We start from the raw sequence: 20,930 nt of genomic DNA, 5'->3' as shown, positions 1-20,930 counted from the left end.
TCCCTTCTACCTACCCTATAACAGTAGAGCAGGAACATGATAACCATAATCACCACCCCCATTCAAAAAGAGGAAGAATGGCAGCAATCATTAGTCTATCGAAATTCTGGAATCCTGCCCAGGCAGATAGTGCAGGATCTGCTCCTCCAGGGCAGGACACGTTCCTTGATTAAACCCCAGTTCTGATCCATGGTACAGTCCTCCACCGCATACTGCTTCTGGAGGTCCTCAGCTACACTTTATAGAAGGGCACTTCTTTTCCACAATCCTACTCATCTTTATCTCAAGTAGACACTGGAGAACATATTCTTCTGGGAGTGTGAGCAGTTTTCTTGGGTTGCTTCCTATCTAAGGAGGTCCAGGGTTTTTTCAAAACTATTTACAGTTCCTATAAATATGACTGATTTTGGCATTGCTCTCAAAAATTTAGTCAGTTTCTTCTACATTTGATCCAAATCAGCTCCAGGACTCATAACCCCAGCCACTATAATTTTTTAGATCCAACTTTCTTATTTATTTTTTTCTTGTAGGTACCTTCAGCCTATCAGGCTTTAACATGGGAAAAACTATACCATTTTGTCAAACTGAAGAGTTTCACTGAACACCACCTTAATCGAGGATTTGGTTCTTGCCACAAGTCTGAGTTCTAATCACCAATTGTTGCTCAGTTTTATTTTTTTAATGATTGAGGATGAGAATCACTTGCATCTTCCACTTGGGCAAGTCTCCAAATTTCTGGAGGCTTTACAATCATTTTCATTTCTACTTGCAAGCTGGACAATTATTTTCCAAACTGATCTCTTCCTGTGTTATTTTATGTAATCAATAGTTACCAACACATAACACCAGCTTTCCATTTCTAGCCTCTTCCACTACAGCTTCAAGTTTATGGAGCACATTATTTGCCTCCCATGCTTCGCCATGCTAGCACAGGAGTTTCACCAAATGTTTAACACCTGGAAATATGAATCACCATCCTTATGCCTCCTCCTATTACTCTCTTTGTTTTGTGCTACCTGGCTCCTAAGCCAAGGCAGTTTATTTACATTTTTTATTCTAGTAATATCCCCATCTGGGCAATAATTTCTGTATGAATCAAGATTGGCTCACCCGGAAATAATTGCCAAAATCTCTTAAAACAATAAAAGTTTTATTCGTGTTGATACTTCATATCCATCATGGGCTGGTGGGGCATCCTGAGAGAGCTCACTTAGGACTCAGACTGACTATGTATCCACTATCTTAAATATTGCTGGTTGCTGTAACTGAAGGAAGAGACATACTCTGAAGGGTCTTGCATTAGCAAGCCTGGAAGTGACTCGTATTACTTCTGCTCATAACTAACAGGACAAAATTAGTTACATGATGTTACTCAACAACAAAGAAGCCAGGAAGAGCAATTCTCTCTTGCATACAGAATTGCTGGCAAAAGGAAATATTTGTGGAATACCATGAATACCTATGAAAACAGATATTAAAAATAATGAAAACATTTGTGATAAGTACCATGTTGGGGGATGAAAACTGGCTATATGACAGAAGGAATGGAGGGACCTATCTTAGGTGGGTGGTCTCAGGAGTCCTCTCTGAAGAGGCAGCATTTTCACTGAGACCTGAAGGAGTGAGTGAGAATTAAATGAATATTTCAGACAGGAAACAATGGGCATAAACTCCGTAAGGTAAAATGTGCCTGATTTTTCCTGAGACTGACAGAAGACAAGATATATGAGAATAGAAGCATCAATGCTTGGAATACTTTGGAATACTTTATTCTATCCTATCTTCTTGGTGCCTACCAGAGTCTGGCACGTAGTCGCAACCCAAATAATATTATCTAGTGGAGGAAAAGAAGGAGGAATGGAAGGGGGAAGAAGGGAAGGAAGAATGACTGGGAGAGAGAAGAGGGAAAGAGGGAATGAACGAACTAACAAATCTCCTGACCAGCAACTGACGTACAGGACTGGGAATTCAATTTGATGCCACAAGGCAGAGTAAACCTGTCTCGTGGTACAGTTATGTGAGTGTGTGTGTGTGTGTGTTTTAAAATTGGCTTGAAGCAAAAAGAAAGGCAAGAAAAAAGGGAAGCAATCCAAATCAAACACTTCTGGACATTTTTTAGGTGAGCAAGATGTCCTCCAAGATCTTGTATTTGCCCCCCCCCACCACCAAAATAATAATAATAATAATAATAATAATAATAATAATAATACAAACTTTGCCTAATTATGGTGGTGCAGAAACGTCCTAATTCCACCCAAAATCCTCTAACTCCTAGGCCTCATCCCTGCCTGGCCTGACTTGGGCAGGATCCGCTACACTCAGCCTTCGGCCCTGCCTAATCGCCCCCGCTCCTCCCTCGGCACCGGCTTCGGCCTGCGTGGCCACTGCGCCTGCGCACAAAGGGCAATCGCGCCACCGCCTGTAGGGGCGGGGTCCAGAGCGGGGCGTTCTGCCGTGGGGAAGAGGAAGAGGAAGTTCGGGGAGGGTCCTAGCAGGGAGTGAACCGGAAGTGTAAACGCTCCTGTTTCTTCTCAGCGAGGCGGTACCTCCTCATCTGGGCCCGGTGGCCGCAAAAGAACTTTCTCCCGCCCCAACGGTGGCCGCGGCCAACGGCCTCGCCCGCCTGGCAGCCTCACTCGCCTTCTCTTCTCCTCCTCTCCGGCTTCGGGCGGCCCGTCTCCTTCTCGTGCGGCGGTATCCGCTTGCTGCCGCCACCGCCTCCCTCGTCTTCTGCCCGGCCAAGCGGCCCGCCCCGCTGCAGTGATGTGCGACAAGGAGTTCATGTGGGCCCTGAAAAACGGAGACTTGGATGAGGTGAAGGACTATGTGGCCAAGGTAAGCGGGGTGGACATGAGGTTGAGGAAGCCGATGAGCGCTGCGCTGGCGGGGGCGGCAGTGTCGCCGGGGAGCGTCCAGGCGGAGACAAGGGTCTGGGTAACTTGGTGGCCTGTGCCAGGTGACTGCTGCGTTGGTACAGTCAGTCTCTTGTCTTCATAACGCCTTGGAGGAGGGGAGTTGGCAACTGGCTCTGAGCCTCCTCTGAGCACTCATCATTTGAACAGGGCCCTCTTCTACAGCAGCGTTACTCAAATCTTTCTTTGAATGAAGTAATTCTCCATCTTGGACGTGCCCATTACTGAATTTAGTAACCTAGGTAATTGGGGTCATAGGAACCTTTTCTTTGACTTTGGGCCTGATAGGAATTTAAAGAACTCATTGACCGTGAAAAGGAGTACTGAAAATAGCAATAGTTAAAATTCTGAAACTTGGTATCACTTCACTGTGAAGTTTTAACTTTGGGTGTGGCCTTTTTCCTCTTCTCCCCCCCACCTCCCCCCCACACACACGTGCCTCAGGTGGTAAGGTCATCAGTTGGCATCTGGAGTGTGGAGGAAATCTGAATAGTTTTTCAACAAGCACGTTAACTTTGGTTACTCCATCTTCCTCCTTGATTCGTCTGAAGTGCTTACTTGTGTAATAGTCATGCAGTTTAGTCACAGTATATTCTGGGGTTAAGATCATGATTATGAAAGCCAAACTCAAAGCGAAGCCCAAGATGTCAAACTGAATCCACGTTGTGGTGGAGTGGTGAACTTTTTTAAGTTCCAAGCTAACCTGCCTTTGGATCCTGAAACTGCGCATTTTGTAATTATAAAAGAACTTAATGTGATTGGTGGATGATAATTTGTTAACCATCTTCCAAAATAAAAGTGTAATTTTATGACATAAACAGAAAAAGTATCTTGTTCAACTTTATTTGGGTACAGGGGATTGAAGCCAGGGGCGCTTAATCTCTGAGTCACATCCCCCAGCCCCCCACCCTCTTCTTAAAATTTTATTCAGAAACAGGGTCTGGCTGTTTCTTAAGGCCTCACCAAGTTGCTGAGGCTGGCTTTGAACTCAAGAACCTCCTACCTCAACCTCTCCATCTGCTGGATTACAGGGGTGCACCACTGGGACCTGATCAACTTTAAAAGTGTGAGAACCAGGTCTAAGTTTCATTAGTATGACCACTGATATACTACTTTAGTGGTCTGTGTTAGGAAGTAAGCAAAACGGAGTTTCATAAAACTTGCCTGATTGTGCAAGGCAAATGCTGATGGTTTTTCCTCTGTTTAACTGCATTACAGTTTAGACTTTTTGCATGTATTTGATCTGCTTAATTGTTATTTGCAATGGATTTTTAGAATAAGCTGCTTTCTATTTACTGCTTTCATACCTAGAGGCAGGCTGAAATCTGAATTATTGCCTGTTTCAAAGTAAGGTTAAAAAAAGAGAAATTACTTGGAGCACTTCAGTCTATGAAAAATTTACCAGTGGTGGGACACTGTAGTACTTTGGTTTCCTGTCAGGGTGGAATCTAGGGTATTTGAAATACAGAAAGTTGATAAGTACTAACTGAATTTATAGCTACAAAAAATAACTCAGTTTATGTAGTGTCTTCCTGATTCACTTTACATCTTCCTTGTGAGTCTTGTGAAATAAGTCTATTAGCCCCATTTTACAGATAAAATTACTGAGTTAAAGGGTACTTACGAAAGGAATCCCGAATTATAGAGATCATGTATGATAAAACCAGAACTAAATTGCTGACTCCAGAACTGGTTCATACAGTCACGATCCAAACATAATTGTGACAGCATATAATACAAGCTTTCTAGTAGGACATCCCCAAGATCCATATTCAGGCAGATAAATTGTGCACTAAGAATGGTATCACACAAAAACTTTAATGTAAATATGTGACAATAAAAGTGAGTGGATCTAACTTATTTCCAGGTCATTTTTAAAGTTAGGTTGTTGTGTTCAGCTTGACCTCCCCCCACCCACATTACCACTTAAACTGTCTGCTATCTTAATAAAAGAGATGTGCATGAGAGGGAGGATAGACATTCAAATAAATGTAAAGAAGCATTGAGAACTGGTTTATCCATAAAGGTTTGACTTTAATTTAATCCTATGAACAGATCATTGAGCTGTTTGCTTTCTTAGTGTTGTTCATTGAGAAGTGTAGGTCTTAATATCTTTTACTTTGTAAATAAGGAAAATTAATTTTAAAAACTTAACATTCTGGTTTTATACTGACTGAACTGCCTTATTGTGTCAATTCACACTCAAGTTCTTATTGCATGGCATCTTCTACTCGGCAACCACCTTCTGTATTTAGTCATCAACTCACCTTTTTCATCTACCAATTTGTGAACATTCATTATTTTCTTGGTTTATAGGATATACCTTTATCTAAGTGTGTATAAAGTATTAAAGAAACACTCAGACTGGGCTAGTTTTCATTATGAGTAGTGACTTTAAAATACTCTTGTAAGATCTTTTGCACTGTTAACATATGAGAACGAACTAAGTAGCATTTTAGTATGTTTCCCTTTTTTTATATAATACTTTGAAAATTCAGTAATTATACTTCCCTATCTGCTTCTGACTTTTCTACAGAACCTTGAAATATAGTCTTAATTGTTGATGTTGAGTGAGCTTTTGAACTCTTGACTTTAGAGTTCCAAAACCACTGAAAATTGCATGTTTCCAAATGAAAAAAGCAGAGTGTAGAGAAAAATGTATATTTTGCTATCTTAAATGTTTATCTATAACATTAAAATGACATCTGAAGCAATTTAAAGTTTTTGAACACTGTTTTGCCTTCTCAGATGACCTAAAGGCCATGTTTAGTTAATTTATCTACTTTTATTGGACACCAAACACTACTAGACCTAGGCTGGGCCTAGTAGCTAAAAAAGTTGAGCTCAGTGCTCAGGGAAGTTAAACATCTATATTTAGTAGACTTATGTGAAAACACACTAAGGCTTTTTAAAGTAATATGCAAATTACAAGTAACATCTCACATAAAATTTGGTAGTCCAATTGGAAAACAAGAGAAAGACAGAAAGTAAAAATAGCCTGAACAGCTATAGTGGATACTCACAGCCCAGTTTTTGATCTACGTGCTGCATCTGGGTGACAGCATTTTCGCCTCTGTCTTCTATTTCCGTCTTAATGTTAATTTGTCTCGCTGGAATTAATTTTGGCACTACCTGAATTCCAGGTTGCCTATTGGATACCTCTGTTCATATTCCAAATGAGCTTTTTTTCCTCTCGAAAACTTTCTATTCCTGTTGTCTCCCTTTTGACTTGTGACCTCATAAACCAACCATTCACCTAAACTAGAAATTAGGAGATTTCTCTAATTTCTGAGGATTGTCAAGACTACCTTCTTCGTCTCTCTCATCTGCATCTCACTCTCCATTCTTAGCTCTGCTATTTTAGGTCATTTGCTGCTTTCCAACCTGAATAGTATTTTCCTTGGTTATGGTCTCCCCTTCCCACATCTCCTTCCTGGTCAACTTATAGAGTTTACCTGGAGTAATCTCTTTATAATGTGAATCTAAGCACGTTATCTTTTTTATTCAACCTCCTTCTCTTAAGATATCCTCGTGATTCCCACTGCTAATTTAAAAGGGGCGAACTCCTCCTTGGCTTGGCATATTAGGCCAGTATGATCTGACCCAGGCCTGCCCTGTGCTCCAGAACTTACCATAGTATTTCTTACAGAAAGCAGGATTACTTTCCATGTACTCTTCATTCTCCTTGACCAAGTTGGCTCCACCTTAGTCCCTAGCCCTGAAGCTAGTGAACTCATTTATCTTCTTAGCATATCACCTCTTCCAGAAAAACATTTCAACTTCAAATGGAGCTCTGCTGTTTTTACTGTTCCACTTAACATTTTGCTGTGATTTTGCTTATATATATCTTTCATTAAGCTCTGAGATTCTGGATGGTAGATGCTGTACTTTTTTTCATCTTTGAATCTCCAATATAGTGTCATAAAACTTCACACAATAAAAGTTTATATTCCTGGGAATTCTTTTCATTCTTCACAATGATTTCAATAAACTATGTAATAGTAATTACCATTGACTGGTTAATTTATGTTGTAAAAAGCACTCTGAAAGATATTTTACTTGTTTTCATTTGCTTATACCATAGGGTTTCAATATTACCATTTTAAGAATGAGGAAATCAAAGCTTAGAGAAGTAATTTGACAAGGTCACACCCTAAGTAGCCTAACTGCGATTCAGACTCAAGGGTGTCTGAGTTGAAAACCTATACACACACACACACACTCACACACACTCTTGTTTAATTAACCACACTGGTCTGCTTTGAAATAAATTATCTAGTTTCTTTTCTTGAAACAGTTTATAAGCACTTTAAGAAAAATAGGAGAGGGGCTTGCAAGAGGCAGGACAAATTAGTTCTGACTATGAAGACATAGAAAATAGCTTTTTTTAAAAATTTTAAGTGTAACAATTTGGAAATAATTAGTACACAGACAATCGTTTCTGTAAACTCAAATTTTCACCAAAAGCTGTCTTTGCTCAATGTGTGTCTATAAATAGAATGATTGATAGGTTGTGGGAACTTTTTCTGTACTTACAGTCATAATTTTACGTTATAATTTAGGTTCCTAATTGTAATCTTACACAGTCCAGAAAAGGTTAAAATTGTGACTCTTGGCCTTAGGACAAAACTAGTAACTACTGAGATTTCTATTCAGAGCAGTTTAAATTTGAGCATTTGTGGTGCATTTTATGTATTATTTCATTTACTTTTCACGTAGACCCATGAATGTAATTAATAAGTTAACACCATTTTAGAGATGAAGAACTGAGGCAAAGATTTAATAACTTGCCCAAAGTCATTAAAGTTTTTGGGTGGTAAAACTGAGACTTGAACCCAGTTCCATGGGTGCTGAAGGAGCTTCAGAACTCCTTGTTATTAGCCACTCACCCTTCACCTTCTCGGGGCACACTATATTGTATATAAAAATATTAAATATTAAAGAATTGGGGGGGATCATAATGATCCATTGAGACTGCTTAAAGATAAGCTCTCTGATATGAAGATCCAACACTTTTTCAGGTGAATGCTTCAGGTGATGAGTAGCGCCTTAAAATCTCTAGCAGGTCTGATATATGTACTCTCTTGTTTACATGTACTTCTGTTTCACTTGCTGTGAAATACTATACATCAGGTCTCTAACTTCCCTTTCTCTGTGGTTTCCTTTCCGTCTCCATCCCCCATTCTAATTACATCTGCCTTTGGCTGTCTGATAGGTTTAAAAAGCAACAATTGTGCTCCTTGTGAGAGAATAGGATCTCTTGAACCTGAGAAAGGTATCAACTGTAATCTTTACAAATTTCTAGACTTATTTGGATCATTTTTCGATTTCCTAATATAATAGCCAATTTAGAAGAGAACTTGATTCAATCTGTCTTTTGATTGGCTTTAGGTTGCTTCCTGGTGTTTTGTTTGTTTTTTTTGACTCAGTTGTTAACATTTATCACTTTGTACTGCTTTTCCTATAGCGGGGCTGGTGACTGAGTAAAAACTATTGAATAATATAAAAAAAGTTTCATTGCATATTCCGCCTACTTGTGATTTCTTCCTTTAATATGGAAAACTTACTAAGTGTCTTAGAGACAGAAAAGGGTACAGAAAACAAAAATTAGCCCATAATTCTACATCTAGATAACTTCTTTTAACTTTAAGACATAGAATCTATTAATTCCAGTACAAATTGGAAAATGTAACAGGACAGAAAGGACCTCCTATCAACAGACCCTGTGAACAAGGTAATTAATTTTGGAAAAACATTAAAAATTACTTATCCATTTTCTCCATTTAGATTTTATAGCCATACCTGCACTTTGTTTTATTTAAATTACTTAATTTATCTTAAAGAAGTATATTGAAATTATTGATTACCCCTTTTTTTATTTTTTTTTTATTGGTTGTTCACAACATTACAAAGCTCTTGACATATCATATTTCATACATTAGATTGAAGTGGGTTATGAACTCCCAATTTTACCCCAAATGCAGATTGCAGAATCACTTCGGTTACACATCCACAATTTTACATAATGCCCTATTAGTAATTGTTGTATTCTGCTACCTTTCCTATTCCCTACTATTCCTCTCCCCTTCCCTCACATCTTCTCTCTCTACCCCATCGACTGTAATTCATTTCTCTCCTTGTTTATTTTCCCATTCCCCTCACAACCTCTTATATGTAATTTTGTATAGCAATGAGGGTCTCCCTTCATTTCCATGCAATTTCCCTTTTCTCTCCCTTTCCCTCCCATCTCATGTCTCTGTTTAAAGTTAATCTTTTCTTCCTGCTCTTGCTCCCTACTCTGTTCATAGTTGCTCTCATTATATCAAAGAAGACATTTGGTATTTGTTTTTTAGGGATTGGCTAGCTTCACTAAGCATAATCTGCTCTAGTGCCATCCATTTCCCTGCAAATTCCATGATTTTGTCATTTTTTAGTGCTACGTAATATTCCATGGTGTATAAATGCCACATTTTTTTTATCCATTCATCTATTGAAGGGCATCTGGGTTGGTTCCACAGTCTAGCTATTGTGAATTGTGCTGCTATGAACATCGATGTGGCAGTATCCCTGTAGCATGCTCTTTTAAGGTCTTCAGGGGATAGTCCGAGAAGGGCAATAGCAGGGTCAAATGGTGGTTCCATTCCCAGCTTTCCCAGGAATCTCCATACTGCTTTCCAAATTGGCTGCACCAATTTGCAGTCCCACCAGCAATGTACAAGTGTACCCTTTTCTCCACATCCTCGCCAGCACTTGTTGTTGTTTGACTTCATAGTGGCTGCCAATCTTACTGGAGTGTTGATTACCCTTTTTTTTTTTGAAATGGGGTACAATATTCCATTTTATGGGTGTGTCATAATTTATTTCACTAATTCTTTATGATAAATATTTTGGTTCCAGTTTATTTTTGCAACTGAACAACCTTATAGTGGATCATCTTTGTGTGTGTGTGTGTGTGTGTGACAACTTTTGAGGATATATCTGTCATTGTTCTATGACAGTCTTGTGACATGGATATTGTGTCCATGTTACTTATTTTGAAGTAAAGCATGAAATAGGAATATAGTTTATGAAATTATATACCATTCTGCCTATAATATGGTAAGTGGCAAGGTATGTTAGCTATTAATGATAATAACTGTAAGTTTGTTTTGTTTGGGAGCAAGACTACTTAAAATGTAGTCCACCTCTCTTATAGATAGGGAAAAATTGGATGTTAAAGACCTTGACCAGAGTCATACTGCTAATTGAGGTTGGGACTTTATTTCACTTTTCCTGATCTTGAAATGGGTATTTTCTTTCCACCACACTATTGTTTTCTAATGAAGTGCTTTATTTACTCTCTCTTGGGATATTATTTTTCGCTCCACTTCATCTGCTTGTATCCGTCAACTTTTTCATTGCTATAATGAAATACCTGAAACACACTTAATATTAAGAAAAGAGGCTTATTTAGTTCACAGTTCTGGAAGTTCAAGGGCATGGAGCTGGCATTGACTGAGTTCTGGTGAGTGCCTTCTTGGCTGTCACATCATGGCATATTATTATAGCTTTTTTAATAACCCTGTCAGAGAACCACTTTAATGCCTTCCCAAGGGCAGCACCCTCAGTTGATCCAAGGCCCTCACTCTAAGCCCTGCCTCTTAAAAGTTCTGTTAGCTCCCACAACTCCACATTGAGAACCAAGCTTTCAGCACATGTACCTGTGGGGAACAAGCCACATCAAACCATAGCACTGCTTGTTTTTAAAGGTTTTGCTCATGGCTATTTGGTTTTGCATACCATTTCATAACCTCTCGAGCAGTTAATCCCTCATTTACGCCATTGTGGTATATAATACAGATCTTTTTAACTGCTTATTCTTTATTGTAGAGGTATATAAACTTCAGAGTTTATGAGCTCCTGATCTGAGAAGTCAGTGACTTGAATATGAAAAACAGTGACTTGCTCTGTGGAATGTATCTTCAAGCTTAGAGCTTTCCAAAAGAGTTTTGTCTTAATGATTGGTTAAAGAACTATGGGTATAGGATCAATTATTACCATTTATTGCTTCTTGACAACTCAGTGACTCTCCCCTAAAAAATAATCTGCAAGTCATGATTTAAGATTCAGTGTTCATAGGAGAGCATTTATCTTGTGGGATAAGATAAATGGCTTCCCAACAATTGAAGCCCCATCCTGTCCTTGAGTTCTCTACTATGAATCTTGATGAGATGCAGGACCTGGCTCCCACCACAACACAGCCAAGAAGAACAAATAAATTGCTTTCTCCTGCCAACACAGGAAATGGGCTCATAACCCAAATATGACCATTTGAATGCTTATTTCTGGAGCCAAGTACAAAGACTCAGGCACAGTAAAAGATGTATGGTAGCAATAAAACATCTGATATTCAAAAACAGTAGTGCAATGCCAGTTGTGAAATCTCTTCTTTGCCCAGGTAGTTCTTTCTATGACAGGTTTTTGTTTCTTTCTCTTTTAAGTCTTATCAGCCTTATAGTTTAGTTAAATCTGGGTTGGGTTGGTATTTGCAGAAATTAGTCCTTTGTTGTTTCCAAAGTTGCTTTACCATATACCTCTTTGTAACAGATGTTCTTAGTATAAATGATGTTCTTTCATTTCCTCTCTTAGAAATAGTTTTCAAATTCTTTGTTGTTTTAAACTTAGTGAACTCTGTTCAACTTTTCTACATTATTGTACACGCCAGCTTCATCATTTTAGAATTTTAATTAAGAGATTTTAAAACCACACAGTCTAAAAGTAAAGATAGATTTTGTGCTATTGTCTATGAAGAGTAAGAACCATTAGTGCATTTTTTCTTGATATTAGTGAAAAATATATTAAAACCTATGCTTAAATGCCACATTACTATAACAACATAAAAGCACGTGGCCCCTCTTTATCATTTGTTATTTTAAAGCGCTCTGTAAATTGCTTACTCTTTCGCCCTGCATTTCAGAGGAAAAGAGTTTTATTCCTGACCTTACCCACTTATTAATCTTGACCAAGATATTTAATTTTATCAAGCCTCAGCTTTCTCACCTATAAATGGATTATAATAGTATCCAATTCATATATTTTGTAGTTTTAAGAGATAGTAAATGTAAATTCACAAAGTAATGCCTACACATTGCAACTGTGCAGTAGAAATTTTCTGTTTGTGGTGTTGTCTGTGTAGATCATTTTCTAAGTAAAAGTTCATAAGAGAAGCCAAGGCAGGATTTGGCAAATGGTTTTGTAAAGGACAAGCTAGTAAATATAAACATGAGCATGTTGCTAGTATTCCAATAAAACTTTATTTACAAAACAGGCAGTAATCTAAATGTGGCCCACTAGTCAGATTGTTCACCCCTTCAAAATATTGAAATTAGAAAAACTAATTTGTCTAATAAACTAAATTTTATTTCTTCAGCTTTTTGAGATCTAAAATTTAAATGTATGACAAAATGTAAAAAGTATTTTGGGGATGAGCATTTCAAAAAATCCAACTCAGAAATCCTTAGGTTGAAAGATGAATCTTAAAGAAAAGTGAGGGAAAGTCATGTGTAGATTCAGTAGAAGAGAAAGAGAACTTGAATGAAGTGCTCTAAAAGGAAAGTGCAGAACCTAGATTGTAAATGAGATCTAGAATTATTCTGAAAATTAGGGGTCATTGTTTGTAAATATACAAATAGGAACTAATTGATTCATAAACTAAAAGGAAATTCTAAGGGTGTTCGTTCAATCCCCAGTGCCACCAAAAAAAAAAAAAAGTTATAGAAAGGAAATTCTACAAAATCTTTTCAACTGCCAAAATGTTTACCAAAAATATTCCAGAATCTTTTCCCAAGCCTGGTACCAGTTCTGTGAACTCACTTGATTTCTAGCTCCCAACAGTGAAAGAGGAGGATAGTTAGCACAGTTTTCACTGTTTTGTGCATAATTCATTCAGCAGATATCATTTGAACATCTACAGTGCCTGGAATACACTAGGAACAGTACTTCTGAGGATGAGTTTTCTTTGGAAGTTCATTAAGAGTATGCAGGAAGGGCTGGGGATGTGGCTCAAGCGGTAGCGCGCTTGCCTGGCATGTGCAAGGCGCTGGGTTCAATCTCTACACCACATAAAAATAAAATAAAGATGTTGTGTCCACCAAAAAATAAAAAATTTAAAAAGAGTATGCAGGAAAACAGCAAGATCGTTATGGATTCTGAATAAATTATTTTCCTTATTTAATACATGAATTATGGACAAAACTTAGAAAGCAACTAACTATACATTTTATTGAAAACTTACAAATATATAAAAAGAACAGAAAGGGCCAAGATAAATTCATATTTGATTCCAGTATAAAAGAGAATCAGCACTAAAGAACATCAAATTTGGAATTCAATAAGAATACATGTGCTTGGGGAAAATTTGGAAGGATGCATACCAAAATAATACCAATGTCTATTTTAGAGTGGTAGGATTAAGAGTAAAAAATGTTTTCCTCTCTCTTCCAGCTTTTTATTTATAATGCAATTTAATATTATAGGAAAATTCTAATAATGATTAAATATTTTCAGTTTTTTCAATTCATAACATATTGTTGTATTTGTCTTTTTGATTCTTTTATAGTCTTATCTTAAAAGTTACATCTCATCTGAAATACTCAATTACACTAAATATTAACAATGACATTTTAGGTGACTTGAATTTATATATAAATATAGCTTTCACTTCTGCACATTATATTATTATCCTATTAACCATTATTTTAAAGATTTTGTTATTTACAACTGATTACTCCCAGTAAATATTTTTCCCCCCTGGGCGGGGGTTGGGGGGAGAATGTGGAAAGAGGAAAAAACAGATAATGGGAACAGAATGCCTTCTCTTTGAGAACACTCTATTCCAGGTACAGTGTACATAATTATAATTTAATTCTTGACAACTGAGCAGGTAGGCTTTATTCCCATTTTGTAGTCAGGAAAATGGAAATTAAGTAATTTGCCTGAAGTCCTACAGCTGACGTAGTAGAAGGACAAGATTTGAACTCTGATCCAAAAGAGTATTCCTATTCTCTTTTTGCATTGAAATATTTTAGAACTACAAAGAAAATTCATAGATGGAAAAAAATTGAAGATGAGGTGCTATAGTAGAACATTGTGATTGAACCAGCAAAAAATGGGAAGAACATATACATTTGAACTAATAGATAGAAATTGAAATTTTCAAAACTGAAAGGATGGCTCTTTTCAGTTTTGAGGGTATATATATATATTTTTTTTTTCAGTATAGAGGGTCTATACTTCTTCGCAAATTAGTAAACACAAGTGAGTTGCAAGCCATATCTTGCTAAAATTTTTATGAAGTCTTTTTTTAAAAAATCTGTCATCCTATTGGTAGAATAATATTTGTTTCAAGGCAGTAAATGAACTTGCCTTTAGTTTGTTTTCTAAAAATACAGGGTACCAAAAACAGTGAAGCAGTTATGTCAGAAATACAGGGTATGAAAAAAATATATTCGGGTTATCATTCTGTATCATGGTTACAGAAAAACAATCTTAAGAAACCTTAACACTCTTCTCACTCAATAGATTTGTAACATTATACCTTGAAATTTAAGAGACTGAATTTTTATCTTCTTTCTCCTCTGTTGTCTACCCCCCACCTTGCCCCCTTTTTATCCCTTCCTCTCACATTACAGGTTTATTTATAAATATAGCTTTTTGGACATAAGCATTGAATCAAGATACTTGATATTTCCCAGCTTCATAAGATTTTAAGAATAAATTCCAACTATGGAGCCATGAATTCATGTCTTATAAACGAAGCTACTTTCTGATCATTTCAGGTTTTTTTCTGCAAACTTGAGATACCACCTTAATGTTTTGAAAGAAGTTTCTTAATTTTGGTAGTCTTTCTTAATATAAATATATGCATTTAATTATTAAAATTTTTATTGTATACCACAAATAAAAACTTTTATTAAATACCATGATTTCAATTAGAAATAGAGAAAATTTCTCTTCCAAAGAAGAAATTAACCTATTCACATTTATTATCACAATATATCATAAAAATTAAGTGTGCATTTACCTAGTAAATCAGCTTTATAAAACTAAAAAATCAAATTTTCCATAATTTAAATGATTTTAACAGTTATTTTGAGGGAAAAAAATCCTTTAAGTTATTTCAAGATAAGGTTTGAGGCCTTAACTATCACAAGTTACATTTTAAACATTTTTTTGTTGGTCAGAAAGGTAAATACTTCAGATATTTTATTAGTTAAAAACATTTGTCAAGTTATGTATTTCATTTGCACTTAAATTTTTTTCTGGTTCACATTTTTTTTCATCCCATTAGTTCTATGTGATACTGGTAATAAAAATTAAAATGAACTTGTAATTGGAATATATATTTCCAGAATCTTAAACAGCTTTAGGATAATAACAATTTTTTACAGATAAAATCTATGATTTAGTTTTATTTTATAATTACCATTCTTAAACAAGATTTACATCTGTTTTATTTCTGTAAACAGTTTCTTTTCCTACAAGAAAATTTTCTTTTCTGCATTCTCTGTCATTAAATTGTGCTTTGTAATAATTTCTCAGAGAAAATATCCCCCTCAGAACATGTCTGAGGTAACTGATGTGTTAGATTACAAATGGTAATCATTCACTTTGGTCAGGATCTCCCAACTATGGATTTTAACAAGTAATAAAGAACTGTTCTTTAAAACATTTAAATTATTTCAAGAGGATACATTATGTATTTATTTCATCTTGAGATTTGTTATCATTTATTGTTTTGAGATGAGTTTTTAACATTGAGAGTTTGATGCATTTGGTTGGTGTACCCATTAACTTTTTAGAAAATATGTAGAGTAAGAAAGCAAGTTGACTTTATATTTTCCAAACCGCCCCCACTGAGTTACATCCCCAGCATTTTTTTTTTTTTTTTAATTTTAAGACCAGGTCTTGCTAAGTTGCGAAGGGCCTCACAAGTTGCTGAGGCTAACCTCGAACTTGGAATCCTCTGACTCAGCCTCCTGAGTCTCTGAAATTATAGGCATGTGCCACCATACTTGGCTTGACCTTCTTCCTTTTTTGTTGTGTCATCTATTTTCCTGTACTTTGTAAAATTCCAGATAAGTATTACCACCTTTTTTGTTTGCTTTGCCCCTAATTGGTAGATTTTACATTTGAACTCATTGCTATGCTGCAATTTATAATTTTAGTACTATTTTATACAATGTTATCACCAATAAATAATACATGATTCTTCTTTGCCAAGTTACATCCTGAGTAAGGACTTTTGAGGAGGAGAAAGGGGAGAAGGAACATACAAAAGGAGAGAGATGGGAAAAGAGGGACCATAGCATTCATTTTAAAAAGATCTGTCATTTAAAAAAATACTAAACACTCCATTAGGGAATTCTGCATTCCAGGGACAGGTAGGTAATACTTAACTGACCTATCAAAAACAGACTATATATGCAATAGTGTTCCATAAGATTATGCCACCTATTGTATAAAATCTGAACTCTTCTTAAAAGAGAAGGAACAAATACTGAGTTTTGAAGCAGCATGGTGGTATAGAAAGAGAAAGAGTGTAGAACTCTACCGTTACGGAGTCACCTCTTTTCAGCTTTAGATTTTTCATGTATTAGAAGTTCTCTATCCTATTAGGTTAGTTTGAAGATTAGAAATAATACATATAGCACAGTACTAAATGCATAGTAGCTGGTCAGTAGAAAAAATTAATTATCATTGTTGTAAAAATCTCTTAATCCTCAATGAATGGAAACTACTTTTTGAGGGCTTAAGTTCATTTTCTGACCCTATATCTCATCCATTACTAAGATTAAGTCATGGTCTTCTGATAAGTATTTGTATAGTCCTGGGTTGTTGTTTTTTTATAGCACTTACATTTTGAAATTATATATTTCATTGTATGGTTATTTTATTAATATCTCCTACACACACACTTGATGTTAAGGTAAGCTCTATGCAGTTGGAAGCCATGTTTGATTTTGCTCACCATTGTCTTTCCAGCACCAAGGTCAGTGTCTGCTGTCAATGGGACTTTAGTAAAAGTTGAAAGAATGAAATGAATTTTATTTTGTTGAATTCCTAATAGCTAATACTTGTGATAATGATAGCTGCCTCCATCAAAAAATAGCATTGCTTTCTTTATAGAATTAAAGGGCATATTATATGAAATGTACAGAATCTCAGTACCTGAACTTCTTTTGTGGTCACATTGACATTATATTTTTTTAATTCCTTAGAGATGAAGGGGCACAGTAATATATTTCATTACATTTAGTATTATTAATTGTGTATTGTTTTCAGTTTAACTAATCATGATTTGAATTACTACAATTCTGTATGTTAACATGCAAATTTTCATTTTAGGTTTTTATTTCATTTTGTAATAAAGATAATTGTTTCATGAAACTTAAGCCTAAATTTAAGAAAGTAAAATTGTTCTTCATTTTCTTTCTTCGATCTTCTATCGGAATAAACGTTTTCATTTGGCTTCTTATAAGGGAGAAGACGTCAATCGGACACTAGAAGGTGGAAGGAAGCCTCTTCATTATGCAGCAGATTGTGGACAGCTTGAAATCCTGGAATTTCTGCTGCTGAAAGGAGCAGATATTAATGTATGTAAAGAGTATACATTAATACATAACATATATAACGTATATCATTCTAGGAAAAATTTTTACATATAATTTGGGTAATTGTTTTCTATCGATTTGTAAAATAGTTACCCACAGAAACCTCTTCTAATAATACTGCTGAATTTTTTATGCCAAATTTCCTGTAACTTCAAAATATAGTTGGAATTTTTAAAAAGTAAGCCAAACAAACTGACTTTTTTAAGCTAATAAACTAAGGGTTCATGTTTCCCCCTTGGCTGTTGCTTTTAAGTTCTAAATCTTGAGGAGTTAGCACTGTCTATACGTAGCAAATGCTGTCATGTAGTGGAACATAGGACTCTGTAGTCACAGTCTACATTTAAACGGGATTGTGGGGCAAAGGTCAGTAATCAAGTAATCAGACAGAAGCAGTCATCTCTGGACTCTAGCCTGTTATAACTTCTGCATTTCAGACTTTAAGAAAGTTGTTTAAGTAACCATAATAGGAAGTAAGATGAGATTTTCACATTTCAGGGAAAGTGCTATGGTCTGTCTATCTCTTCCTTCCTGGACCACATTGGCATTTCTACAGTAGTAGGAAACGTAGGCTCACAGAGGCTAAGTAACTAATCACACACAGTAAGTGACAGATGTAAGATTTGAGCTGAGGTAAGAGCCCACTCCTTTCACTATGCAAACTTCCAAGGCTACTTGTTACCATTCTAAGAGACTAAAAACTTATTCTGTGGAGGCAAATGACTGTTTATTAATTATGAATATTCTCAAGAATTCCCTGCCTCAGATGTAGAAAGAAGGAAGAAATGAAAAGAGGATAAGGTTCTTTCTTTATTTGTCATTTCATAGGCTCCAGATAAACATCATATCACCCCTCTTCTGTCTGCTGTCTATGAGGGTCATGTTTCCTGTGTGAAATTGCTTCTCTCAAAGGTGAGGTTATTTGCTCATTTTTATTCAATTTTCCCCCATTACTGTGCAACTATTTAAGCTAAGTATTTAATTTCATATGCCTACAGGATAGAAAACTTGAGGTAGTATCCAAAATTGAGATCTACAATGGTTTTACTCAAAATAACTGGTCCACAAACTGTTTTCAGTTCCTGGTGGGCATGTGGGAAAGGAGCTTGGACTAGTCTCTTCCTCAAGAAAATCTTATTAAAAAGTTAGCTGAAATAAGCACATTATACTTAGGGATGTAGAAAATATCATGGATGAGTAACATTTTGTGGCCTGGCACTGGATCACAGACCACACTTCGAGTAGCACTGGTTTGATATTAAGTTTCAGTTTCCATAGTCCATACTAAGCAAGATCATTAGAGGCATTTTGCTGTAAGTAAGGACACTCAAAGTCATCTCGTTACTTGATATGATTGAGATAGTGGTAAATCTGGAGATTTCCAATGTTTTTTTTTGTTTTGTTTTTTGTGTTTGCTATTAATATTAATGGACTTCTAGAATCCATCCTTAGGAAGTAACCAATTAATAGCAGACATTCTAGCTATATTAGATGTTGGAAGGTAAGAAATATTTATAAAATAAGACACCAATATTAATTCCAAGCTTGCCATTCTATGACCATTCTCTGAAAAATGCTATTCATAATATACTCATTTGGGATCTTAGAATAAGACCTGCTAAAAAAAAAAAAGTAAGGAAGAATAGAAATTAAATGAGTAAATGTATATAAAGCATTTTCCAGAGTGCCTGACACCAAATAAGTGCTCAATAAATAGTAGCTTTTATTATAACTAAGACTGAAAAAGGATTTTGTGTTCCTTTAACTAAATTTCAATAAGGTGTGAAGAGAATTGGGAAAGAGGTGGCACTTTTATTTCTAACATTGTGTTGACAACTTTTTAAAGATATGGTTGTAAGTCAGTTTATTCAGGTCCTCTAAAACTAGAAAATTTTTTCTATGCTTAGCTTCCTATTAAACACAATTATTAGATTTCTTTAAATATGTGGTTTTTGTTGTTTTGTTTTCTGGGTATATATTAACAGCAGTTTTTAGGTACTACATACCATGCTACAAATGGTATGGGTCCCCCAAAAAACAAAATAAATGGAAATGTTTTTCTTTGCTACTATGGTGGAACAGCTTCTGTGATAGGGTATGCTCACAAAGATTTCCAGTCATTATGTTTTCCAGCTTCATCCCTGGGGAAATATTTCTTGCTTACTATATCAAAAACATGTTTCCAGTAGTCAATTGGTCTATAAATACAGATTGATAATTCATGAAAGGCTGATATAATTCCAATAGTATATTAGTAAGGACTATCTGTATTGCAGATACCTAAACCCAGCATAGACAGACAAATTAAAGGGAGCTTATTGACTCATAACTGTACAGCTGAGGCCCAATATGACCCTGGGTTTAAGCCACATGACCAAGATCGGATGTCTGTCTCTCTGTTCCTCCTCAGTGTCACTTAATTCTCATGGCCTCTGCCTGTTTGCTAGCTGAGCATATACTAAAAGAACTGAATGGCTCCTCTTTCCCCTCTTCCTTTGACCTTTTCTGCTCACCCAAGGGTTTTCTCTGAAAATAAAAACTTCTGTGGGGTCCTTTTAACTTAGAGTTATATACTACATGCATTACCCCTAAGCAAGCTCTTTCCTTTTAGCTGTATCTGGATCTATATCAGAGTAAATACCCTTTTTCTGATAGTCATCTTTTTCCTCCTAGGTAAACATAATTATTGTTGTGCTTGAGAGGGCCCAAATCATTGCTTTGTAGACCTTAGTCTCCAAACACAGTGTTCTAGCTTATTGAAACCTTGTGGTTGTAAGTTTTCATTGTTATGGAATCTTCTAAAATAAAGAATTCCTGAAAGTCCAGCTGATTTTATGTACATTAGGCCCTGACATGTTATCTTTAAAAAGTTCTCTCTTCCTCCCTCCCTCCCTCTTTCTCTCTCTTTCTCATACACACACACACACACACACACACACACACACACACACACGTATGTACTGTGTTGCTAAATCATTATAACTTTTAAGCAGTTTGTTTTTTCTTTTGTTTATATCATTCTTTAAGTTTGTGTTTGAGCCTTGTTTTTGTAGGCAAATAAAGGACATTCAGAGAAGGCTCTATTGATGGAAGGTTGACTGTAACCCTTTAGAACCATTATTTGTTTTACATGAATTCTTTAAACTTTTTGAAAGCAGCATAGAAATTTTTAGTTCTGCTTTCTCAAAATTAATTACTTTTATTTTATTGTGTGATCTTCTTTAATGGACATGCTATGGTTTTGTTAGCCAATTTTTTTTTTTTTAAACCAATTGTCCTCTTTGAAAAATCCTTAATTGCTAAAATAGGGCTATTCCCCATCTTTTAAAAGTTGTAATCAGGGCTAGGGTTGTGGCTCAGCAGTAGAGTA

At 35.9% G+C, this 20,930-nt stretch overlaps 1 protein-coding gene across 1 annotated transcript in view; it reads left to right on the top strand.

Annotated features, from left to right (window-relative positions):
• The first annotated feature begins 2,469 nt into the window (after window positions 1-2,469).
• The window catches only part of MTPN (myotrophin), a 35,448-nt gene continuing 16,987 nt past the window's right edge, over window positions 2,470-20,930 (top strand). The window contains exons 1-3 of the mRNA XM_081285659.1: window positions 2,470-2,835; window positions 17,432-17,545; window positions 18,389-18,472. Coding sequence (XP_081141785.1) covers window positions 2,764-2,835; window positions 17,432-17,545; window positions 18,389-18,472 — 270 coding nt within the window. The 5' untranslated portion in view covers window positions 2,470-2,763. The remainder of the gene's footprint in view (window positions 2,836-17,431; window positions 17,546-18,388; window positions 18,473-20,930) is intronic.

The sequence above is a fragment of the Spermophilus citellus genome, assembly GCF_964194105.1.
Source record: "Spermophilus citellus genome assembly, chromosome: 3".
NCBI classification, from domain to species: Eukaryota; Metazoa; Chordata; class Mammalia; order Rodentia; family Sciuridae; genus Spermophilus; species Spermophilus citellus.
Note: the sequence above shows the minus strand (reverse complement) of the source record. Positions and strands in the feature narration are given on the sequence as shown.